Source organism: Ruditapes philippinarum, unplaced genomic scaffold (assembly GCF_026571515.1).
Source record: "Ruditapes philippinarum isolate M1 unplaced genomic scaffold, ASM2657151v2 ctg4711_1_1_1_1, whole genome shotgun sequence".
NCBI classification, from domain to species: Eukaryota; Metazoa; Mollusca; class Bivalvia; order Venerida; family Veneridae; genus Ruditapes; species Ruditapes philippinarum.
In genome coordinates, this window is record NW_026859366.1 from 3,075 (window position 1) to 14,544 (window position 11,470).

General features: G+C 29.8%; 1 protein-coding gene across 1 annotated transcript; it reads left to right on the forward strand.

Annotated features, from left to right (window-relative positions):
• Nucleotides 1–298: 298 nt before the first annotated feature.
• On the forward strand, nt 299–9,932 carry LOC132756250 (uncharacterized; the record flags this gene model as incomplete). The annotated part of the gene is made up of 5 exons (XM_060747269.1): nt 299–625; nt 956–1,062; nt 3,418–3,643; nt 5,214–5,325; nt 6,099–9,932. Coding segments are annotated over 5 exons (1,226 nt in total), but the record flags the coding sequence as incomplete, so codon positions are not given.
• Between the last annotated feature and the right edge of the window lie 1,538 nt (nt 9,933–11,470).

Here is an 11,470-nt window from a genome sequence, read left to right on the forward strand (position 1 = left end):
AACGGGATAGGTGTGGGAGGTTGACTGAGAAAATTTTGAAATCTGTTGAAAATGATGATATTCCCTTACTTTCTAATGCTTTTTATGGTACCTTTTAGATCCCTTTGTATTATGTTTAAGTGAGTGTTTGCTAGTAAGCATTTACAAAATTAAATTGGTCAAGAACGGATTAGTAAGAATTTTTTTTATAAACATTCAATTTACTTGAATGATTAATTAGTCTTTATCACTCACTTAATTATCTTTATACGCTTGCTTTTATTTATATTTTTACACATGATATGTTTTTTTAATTCAGCTTCAAATGTTGATATATTGGAACCAGACAGCCTTGCTTACGGAAAAACATGTGAATGTGGCCGAGATCTAACATTATCTTGTAAGTTCAAGAATAAAACATTTGCCATTGCTTGGATGAATCAAAACGATATTTCAGCAATTGCTCAGTGTATAAGAAACAAATGTGACATTAACCCTAAATATATTGATCAATACAAGATATCATATGATGAGACAAATCACATCTTTAATTTAACAATTATTAAGTTAACCATGAAAGATAATGGAAGAAAGTTGGTGTGTTCAGATGGAACCAATACTGATTCACAGCTTATTAGGGTCAAAGGTGAGCATAACCTATTATAGCATAAATAGTTTGATTAACCACTTGCATTTTACTGTTTATAGTTTGATTACAGTTTACTATTTTACCGTTGTGATGGGATACGCTTCTTATTAAGTAGTAAAGCCTTGTTTAAGCGATTTTAAGATCGACTTTTTAAGCTACAATCAGGTTTTTACTCCGCCAGTTAAACTGAATACATAATTGTTGAAAAGATGATTTATTGCATAATTAACATGAATTTTATTACAGCTAGTATTGAAATGAAATAAGTTTACTTTTAATTAATAAGAGACTTTCAAAGTCTCAATATTTTTTTTTAATATGTTACAGATTACGAGCCTCTGCTTTTTGAAAATACAACAGCTGGGACCATACAGGCGATCTCTGGCTGTATTTCAAATGTCACGAGAGTTTCGTTTAAATGGATAAAGATATGTGTATGTTCTTCCTTACATCGTCATATAATGCCAGTGTTATAATAAGAATTTTTATTTAAGTAGTTTATAATCATTAACCGTGACTGCGATAACTTTATCTGAGATGGTATATTCTTGCATATCAGACAGGATACCCATTTACACCAGTGCTGGAAAACCCTGTCTAACACACCTCTATACATGTAAGACAAGTCGCGTGCTTTAAATAAATGACGTCATTGACGCGCGCCTTTTGTGTTAGGATGACGTCACGTAACCGTTATGAATGAAGTTGTAAGTTCATACGCTACTATAAGAAAAAAGTGCGCAATGAGAATATCAGTTTTCTACGGACCCTCTAAGGTGACATTTTCGACACTTTTTTCCCGGCATTTAATTCGTTTTTACGAAATATTACTTCGTAATTACGAAATAATAATTTGTTTTACGAAACAATAATTCGTTTTTACGAAATAATAATCCGTAATTACGAAATATTATTTCGTTTTTACGAAATAATAATTCGTTTTTATGAAATATAAATTCGTAATTACGAAATATTAATTCGTTTTTACGAAATAATAATTCTTTTTTACGAAATATTAATTCGTAATTACGAAATATTAATTCGTAAAAACGAAATGTTATTTCGGAATTACGGGGAAAAAAGTGTGGAAAATGTCACCTTAGGGGCTCCGTAGTTTTCATAATTTCTGTTCTGATAATTATGTGATATGCAAACATTGGCTATCGTACAGGAATATCTAGCTCTCGATATTCCGGTCTGTACCGACAGCCAGTGTAAGATTCTTATATTCTATGTTAACAGAATGGATTCGAGTTATTAAGAATTGCCAAATGATATTATTTAAATATTGTACTCGTAATTAACTGTAAGATGTAATGTAGCCAACGCTTTCAAGAACAACACAAAGGTTTATAAAAGTCAACACATTTAATGAATATGAATTATGTCTGTATATCTAAATATATGTTTATCAATTTATCAACTAATTTAAATGAATATTTCCTGTTTCGTAAGTGATAAAATGTAAAGGTTATTTTATATACATTACCGTTAATTACACAGAATAAATCTTATAAGTATAGTAACTACTAGGGAAAGACAAGTGTCAATGAGTCTGACAAAATCCGGGTGTATTAATACGCATTAAGATAATAAAAAATTCGTATACATTGAAATATTTAAATTTACATAAACTAAGTTCAACTACAAAACAAATAGTGCCATATGTCATCGATTAGTGTTTAGATAGATATATTGTTATATTTCAATGTAAACTTTCAGTTGTACAATGCATACGTTTACAGATGAATAATGAAAAACAATAAGTTTCTTTTTAATTGGATTATCAGTATTTCAGTCTAGCATTTTGAAAATATGTATAGTCTAGCCTTCAATATTTTAAATTTGACCATGTATAGTCGGGCGCAGAAGGGGGTGGGGATTGTGTGTTGCGCGAATATTGCTCTTCCTTTTTTGTTCATTACCATACAAATGTCAGATGCTCGTGAAGTTTCATAACGGAAGCTTCTCTTTCCTACGGTGGCATAAAGGTGACATGTGTTGTTTTAATTTATCTCGTCGTGGCCACGAGTTAATAAGTCGTGGCCACGAGATAGCTAAGTCGTGGCCACGAGATACTATTTCGTGGACCCAAGTTACTAAATTGTGGGAACGAGATATCTAAGTCATGCGATAATTAACCAATCAGAATACACTATATTTATTATGATTTTTTAAAGTTAACATCTTACTTTTACATGCAACATTAATCTTTGAAAATACTGAAGATATTTACTTTGACTTAGTCTTTAGGATTATATTAGAATGTCACCTTCCAAGGCCAATCAGACATTAATTTTGACTATAGTCCTTTGTTGGGACAATTTTGTGATCGAATTGGTCAGTTTGTACGTACTACGACCTGTTAACCTTGTTTATACAATAACATGAGAAGGAATAAGTCCTGGTTTATTTTATTTGGTAGGGTCATTGCCCGTGGACAGTAGATAGCCTATATCTTAGTAACTCGTGGCCACGACATTTGTGATATGTGAAAAAATCTACTAATATTAGTTTTAATGGCTTCAAATTAAATTAGTTGGTGAGATCTGTTTCTGTAATAGTATCTAGTATCTGCCTATATACATTTATGTTTTGATAATGTGTTATCAGAAAGCACGGATGTGCCGACTGATCGTAGTCTGTACTGGACGAGTTGGTGAAAACAATTGTCGCAAGCAGACTAAGGATTTATATAGTTTTTGTAATTGCAAAAGAAGTAAATATCCATAAGAAACTATAAAATGTTATAGATATTCAAGGCTTGAAAAATCGTTCATTTATTGTAGGGACGTAACAAGCGCGAGAAAGAAATCACCCCAAAAATCCACAACACAACTACAAGTTGTTCGAATAATTCTGATTGTGGGAATGATCAGCAAATACAGTACTCAGAGGTAATTTCCGCAAAGGCTAGTAACAATGGAAATTGCTATCTGAAAGTTGTTGCGGATTATGGGAATGAAAAAATAGAGTCGTATCATACCGTTGGAAAATACATGATGGAGGATCAAGGTAGTATTGACTTTATTTCTATTTTATAGATTGTTGTGGAATTCAAATCTTTTTGCACATTGCTGAATAATTAATGACGTTAAATATCGTAAATAATTGTAATTATGAACAAGACTCATGTCTCAAAGTTGAGAAAATGTTATTTCATAGATTAATTTAGGGTTTTTTAAAAGTGCAACAAAACGTCCTGATATCAGTTAAATTATTAAATATTATTAGTTGATGGCATGAGTTTATTTTGAGACTTGTAAATATTTAGATCGTACTTGTACTGAATATTCTTATATAAGTAAACTTTTATTCTGCTACATAACTATAAGAATAATGTTATACTCAAGAATCGATGACCGTCAGCTTAGGGAGATAATTGGATTTGAAATCCTGACGTTGAGTGTAACGACCCTTGTGCCTCTCTATATAGTGTCCGGTCGCTTGCTGATATATTGGCCATTAGTCCCCTACCGGTGTAATCGGAGGGGACTTTTGGTTTACCCTCCGTCCGTCTGTTCGTCCACAAAACTTGATCCCTTGATAACTGAACTGAAAATATTTTTAAGAAACTTGATATATGGATAGATGGAAGTCTCGAGATTATGCACGTCTTTTATTTCTTCCCATTTTGAAAAAAGCTTTGCTATACCAGCAAATATACTATATACTTAAAATATGGCAAATTAACAGAAAAACTAGATCCCATTTTAACACAAAAAGTACTGTAAATATTTTTATGAAACTTGAAATATGGGCAGATGTCAGTCAGAAGATAATGCACGTTTTTTGTCTTCATATGTTGAAATTTTGGTAGCTGTGGCAACATATTGACCTAAAATATAACAAATGTAACAACTTTTTTATTAACTCAAAAATTACTAAAAATATCTTTATGAAACTCGAAATAAGAAAAAAAGAAGGCTGTTTGGAGATTATACACATCATTAGGAATATAGTGAGAGTTGTCCTACTCACCTAAAGTCTGTGACTGCGTCCAAATTTCTGGTTAATGTTTTGACGCAGTAAGTTCTTTTTTACTATTAGTTCTTTATTTCTTTGAAAAGTTGAAACATTAGTTATGATTTTCATCCTGAGGAAATTGGATCTTTTGATTATCTGTCGTATTAACATATTTCTTTTGATTATCTGTTGTATTAACATAATATCCTTACTAGGTAAGGAAACTTAACACATTACTATAATACAAACTAAGAACTCACAAGATTTAATTTCATCCATTCCATGTCTTCCACTATGCCATAATTGAATGGCCATGATCCTTGATAATGTTGCCAGACTTCTAACCGGTAGGGGACTACTGTATTGCTTGCAATACTATGAATTTATTTCTTGTTATTGGTAAGTTATCCAGGAAATCTGGTTAGGTGATATGATCGCCGATATATGCCCTAAACAATTTAAAATCGGGTTAAAACAGATAAAAAACAAGCTAGCTACTCAGTTACTGAATCATGCACTGACTAATGATTGAGATAGCGGTTAAAGCGCAAATACAATTCTTAAATTTATTAAGGCAGTTCACACAAGGCGATGGAAACGATTAAATGTTATTTTGCAGATGAAGAAAGAAGCAATACTGTAATTGTGGTGGCAGTAATTGTACTTGGCAGTGCCTTTTTACTGATTTTTGCACTAGCTAGATGTTTCATTTACTTACGTCATCAAAAAAAGTAAGTTTGCTTAATGAATCTTTTATAAATTAATTAATGTAACTTAATATATAATTTATATAATCATTAGGTCATACTAGACACTCCAATGAAAAATCAAATAAGACAAATAGCCAGTTTGTATAAAAGGTATTTTTAATCCGTAGACGTATTTTCTACGGCAATTGGAAAGTTCCAATGATTTTTCAAAACTATTTTAAACGCATTTGTTAAGTCTTTTTCTTAATTGAAAAATAAAATTTAGATTTGTAATCACTTGCTACTTCTATAGGATATTTAGAAATGCTTCTAAACAAAAAGAAACTTGAAAATGCTAGTGGATATTAAAAAGTAAAAGCAAAAAGAAAGATAATATTAGAAAAAATATTTTGAATAACTGTATGTTCAATACTGTATTATTGAATAAGTTGCAAAATTAATATTATATTATGCTTTCGAATGGGTTACTATGTTTATCCACTAAAATCATAGACAATTTCACAGCGAAAAGAATCAAAATAAAATTTCACAGTTTTCGTGTCGGGGTTGCGTTCATTGAACGCCGCCTTCCTTGTTGATCTTGTTTTTCATATATTTCATAGTAATTATCGCATAAAAATAATGTTTCCTATAATTCTATCTCTCAGTTATTTTTTAGCACTTACCAAAAACCAAATATTCAACAAAGTTTTTTTTTTAACCCAGAGTTGCAAGACCATTTTTGTTTAAATGTTGGCAGAAGTCATGACAACATTTCAGTTGTTATAATGAGTTTTTATTCAAACATCTTTTAGGAAAGAAGACGAAATACAAAGTCTTGGGTATGATGGAACAGAAGATCACGAGGAAGGGGTTATTTCTGAAGCAAATGACATGACTTCAAACGAAACTAAAGAAAACGATAATTCTCACTGTCAGACTGTGCCCAAAATTGAAGAAGAAAATGGTCTCTCATCTGAAGAACAAACCAGCATTGATCTTAATCCAGACAGAGATGTGGTCAAAAAGGATGGAAAACAAACAAATTTGCTTGCTAAACTTGTTGATATACTAAAAAATGATGAGGAACACGACTTGTCTGCTATCGAATCTACAGCAAACGACAATTTCCTAGGTCAAGATGTGCCCGAAATTGGAGAAGAAAACAATCTGTCATCTAAAGAACAAACAAGACTTGATCTTAATACAGATGGAGGTGACCTCAGACATGATGAAAAACATAAAATACCTGCTTGCATAATAACATGATTTAGATGATGATATGCTTGAAAATGAAGAAAAAAGATATGTTAGATAAAGAACAAACCATAATTGACCTTAGAACAGATTTTGTTTCTTTAATAAAGGATTCTTAATTAATTATTCGTATAAAATATTTACTTGCTTTGTATTGGAAAAAATAGTAATGATAACATTCACATATACCCTATTTTGATTTCCATTTCGCTGTTTAAATGAAGTATTGTCTTGTAATCAGATTGTTATATGTTAATTAAATAATAATATAGCTGAATTGGAGATATTCTAAACTTATCAAATATGTTCAAAAATAGCGAATTGTAATGGTAAGAGTGAACAGGCACAAATCAAATTAACTTTTCATACGTTTATATTTGACGACAAACAATGTGACCAATGTAAATTTCTCTAAATATTAATCACAATGTAAAAGTAACGTACAATTATTAAAAAGATTGGAGCAGTCTTTTTATAATAAAGGCTTTTTTTGTGTGTGTGTTTTTTTTAAAAAGCCCAAACATTAATAAATATTTTTTCATGAATATGTCACCATAAAAATCTTTTAAAATACCATTTACAATTCGCTAGGTATAATGTAAGTTTAACACAGTATAAATACATCCTTTCAACAAAAACAGGCAGTTGAAAAACAATACAACAGATTGTCTTGACTAGTCAACGTCCCAAATATAGTTTATGCATTCTCTTATTCAAATAAGACACACTCAGTACATTTTGTTTAGAATTTCCAATATTTATATTTACTTAAAGATGAGCATAGTATATCTTTATTGTTATGTTCGTGTCTTTTTAAAGCAGATGCTAATGTATATAATAAGTTATACAAGTTACGGACGGGGCATATGGAAGAATATAGCCTGAATGACATAAACATGATCCGAGGCGCTAGTCGAGGGTTATATTTATGTCAGCGAGGCTGTATTCTCGCATACTAGTATATTACGTCAACAACTTGTATAACGAATTTATAATAACGCAAATTGACAACAAGTCGTTTAGAAAACCCAACATCTAAACGTATATAAAATTATATCTCTGCCGAAAAAAATTGTTTGACTGTGAAAAAAGAATACATGTACACTCAAATTGCTTGTATCAAAGAATTATGGTATTAAATTCCGACATTTTTTTCTGTTTTCATAAAATATATGTGTGCGATAAATAACAGAGCAATTCCATGTTACAACTATTTCGATATTGTGGAAGCCATATAATTTGACTGTTGATAAACATTATTAAAACAAATCATAAGATATAGCTCTGGTACCCTTTAAGACTGTTTCAAACAATTCAAAGTAGCGCTGGTAATAGGTGCACAAAGAGATGACGTAAAACGTTAAACTACGTGAACGTTGCGCAATAAAATGAAATTCAGATATCAAGTAATAATATTTTTGAATTTGATATGCCATAAAACAAAATTAAATAATAGATTTTACGCACAAACGTCAGGTAACCGTTTACGATGTAAAAATACATATGTGCGCGCTTCGGTTCTGTTTAAGCAAATCAAAGTTTGAGAAGTTTATTTGCATTATATATACTTTTCTTTTCTACTTATTTTATTATACATGTCTATGTCAACTACTTTGTTACATGGAAAGCTTTGCCATATATTTAAACAGGACACATTTTGATATATACTATATAACTTCATAGCTGAAATGGCGCAGACATCAGTATTAATCACTATTTGATAGCATATTTAGAAACAATATCCGGCATAAATAAATGTACCTTTTATTAAATATTCAATATTTATTATTCATAATAAAAAAACTTTATGATGATTTATAGTATTTGCTAAGGCTTTTGACTATTTAGTTTTATGATTTAAATTAATTGAATGACGCTATAAAATCAATGTTAGGTCCAGCATAAAATTTTAAAACTTTTAAAATGATGAATTTACATTGTGTTGGGCGTGATATAAGTGATTATGTAAATACATGTATGTACAAGTGTACACTTATTCATATAATATGTGTTTAAAATACATTTTCATTTAAAACAAAACTATAAATGTTTAATATTGGTCAAATATATAACGAAATCATATTAAAAAACTTGCTACTCTCTAAGTATCCTATCAAGATACAATCTTACGTCTATTATAGTCATAAACGTTTTGTGTTTCGATTTCGACATGGCAGTTTTGGATCAAGCAATATTAGTGAAATTGACTTATAACAGCAGCGGTTTTGTGGTATTGGTACAATAGTAATACCCATCAATCATTTCTTGTCTTTTTCGTTTTCGGACAAGACTGTTTTTTATGGACAAACTTTAAATCAAAACGCCACATATGTAATACTGTAATTTTCCTTGTATTATTCTGTGTTGTTGTGTTTTGTTTCATTTCACAATACATGCACTATACATCAAAAATGTTAATTGTTGCTAATTTCAATACTGTTAAGAGATGATTGTACATGTTGTATATATTTTATGTTCTGCTCTTCATAACTGGAGGAAATAAAAGAATCAATGAATCATGCTTAAGAGAAAAGAAGTGTTTATGATTTTTGTAAATAAGAGTACATTTGAATTTTTGTTCAAAACTGTTTTGCGTTTGAGTGCAAACTCGGAGGAAAAAAGGTAGACCATGTTTGAAATGTAAAATAATTTAATGTGTTACATAAAGTATTTGCTAAAATGATACAACTTGAAAAAAGTACCAGAATAATTTATGATTTATTGTACAGTTAATTAGATATAAATCTTAACAAACACATGGGTAAAAGTGTACGAAATTTGTGACAGTCACTTTGTTGTAATGATGGATAGTTGTCTTAAAGTTAAGGGAATGTATATATTTTATCAAAGTGAAACTGACTTATTTGTTAATAATTAGTTTTCTGAGTTGTACGACTCAACCAGAGCACGATCTTGTGTTTAAGGTGTGACCATCCCAACGGCCACTATAACCATCTGAATAATTGATAACATAGGTCAGATAAATCTTGTGTTTAACTGCAGATTTTTAACTTCAGAAATGTTTTAATTGTATTAATGTTGGAAACCTTAGAATTTCATTCTTACGACTATGTGTTTCATCACGTAGACTTGTTTCCATAACTACGAAAGAATATCTAAAATATATATATATATAATATCAATGTATATCTTCACAACATTTGACTTACTAAGCACTATGTTTTATACGTAATATCCATCGATCATTTCTTTCCTTTTTCGTTATAGAACAAGACTGGTTTTTATGGAAAAACTTTTAATCAAAACACAAAATATGCTTAAAATATTGTAATGTTCATTGTATTATTCTGTATATTGTTGCTTTTTGATGTTTGTGATTTTTTACTATACATCCCCTGTACATCAAACATGTTAATTATTGTTAATCTTAATACTGTTAAAAAATGTTTTTACATCTTTTACATATTGTATATTCTGCTTTTCATAACTGGAGGAAATAAAAGTATCAATGAAGGAAAATCTTTGTCTCCTGTTGTATTTAAAAAATATGGAATGTATCTTAATGATATAGAGGATTTGTTCTTACTGGTTTTGAAGGGGTTGATTTGTGTTGTTTTTAAGATTGTTTATACTTTTATATGCAGATGAAATTTTTTGTCGGAAACAGAAGAATGTTTACATAAAGGCTTGTTGTTATAAGAGATAGTGTGATAAATTGAGATTAGCTGTAAATTCAATTCAATTCATTCAATATATTTATTGCATAAAACATGAAACATATTTATAGCAAACAATACATGAAATACAATGGAAATGTATGGGTTTTACTTATGTTTATACAAAAATTATTGTCAAAAGAGCTTATAACATTAAAAAATGTTTGTTAGTTTCTCATTGCATTAGCATAATATATAAATTTACATAGATTCTGAATAATTTTCCGGTTAGTTTTACTTAACAAGTTTTTGAATTTTTGTAATAATAATAACGGGTATAATAATAATGATAATAAGGTATAATAATAACGTTTTAGATATTTTCTACGTAGTTCTCTAAATTTTGGACATATAAGTAAAAAAAGATATTCATTTTCGATCATATTAGAATTACAATTTAAACAAATTCTCTCCGTCCTAGGAATATTTATGAAGCGTCCGCGTTCTATTGCCAAATCATGTGAGGATGTACGAAATTTCGTTAAAGATATTCTGAATTTTGTTTCATGTATAAAGTCGAGATAACTGTCTAATTTACATTCATGTTTAAATAAACAATACGTTTCGAGACGAGGAGAGTTATTTATTGATGAGCACAACTGTTGATAATACACATCTAATATCCGTTGTTTAATCATATTTACGTCAATTTGAATGTTAAATTGGTTTTGCCATAAGTACATTAAACCGTGATTATAAAGTATTTCTTTAATCTGACTAGTCCAGTTATTACCATTATATGTATTTCCTAATTCAGCATCCCTCATCAATATATTATAAGTTTTAAAAGTAGTGACTGATTATCCAAAGTAATTAGTTTAACCCAGTATTTTATCAATATATTTTTTCGATACACATTCATTGGTGTCCTCCCTAATTCGCCGTATAGAGCATCTACGTTTGTTAAGCGTTTTACGCATAGAACTTTCCTACAAAATTTCGTATGTACAATCTCAATATCTGGTCCAGCGTGATGACCCAATACCTCCGCACAGTAATTAAGAGAGAATCAAAAAGTTATAAGATATATTTTTGGGATATAGGTAGTTCTAATTGGTTGTAAACAATAAATAAATTTTGAAGTGAAAACGGAGCATGTTTAGCAATTCTCTGTTGCGTGCGATTCGAATTCCCGTTTTTAAACAAATGAACACCAAGGTATTCAAATGACTGAACGATGTAATACGCGAGTTACATAATTATATAAAAATCATATGATGTATGGCGACCGTTTTCAAATATCATTATTTTGT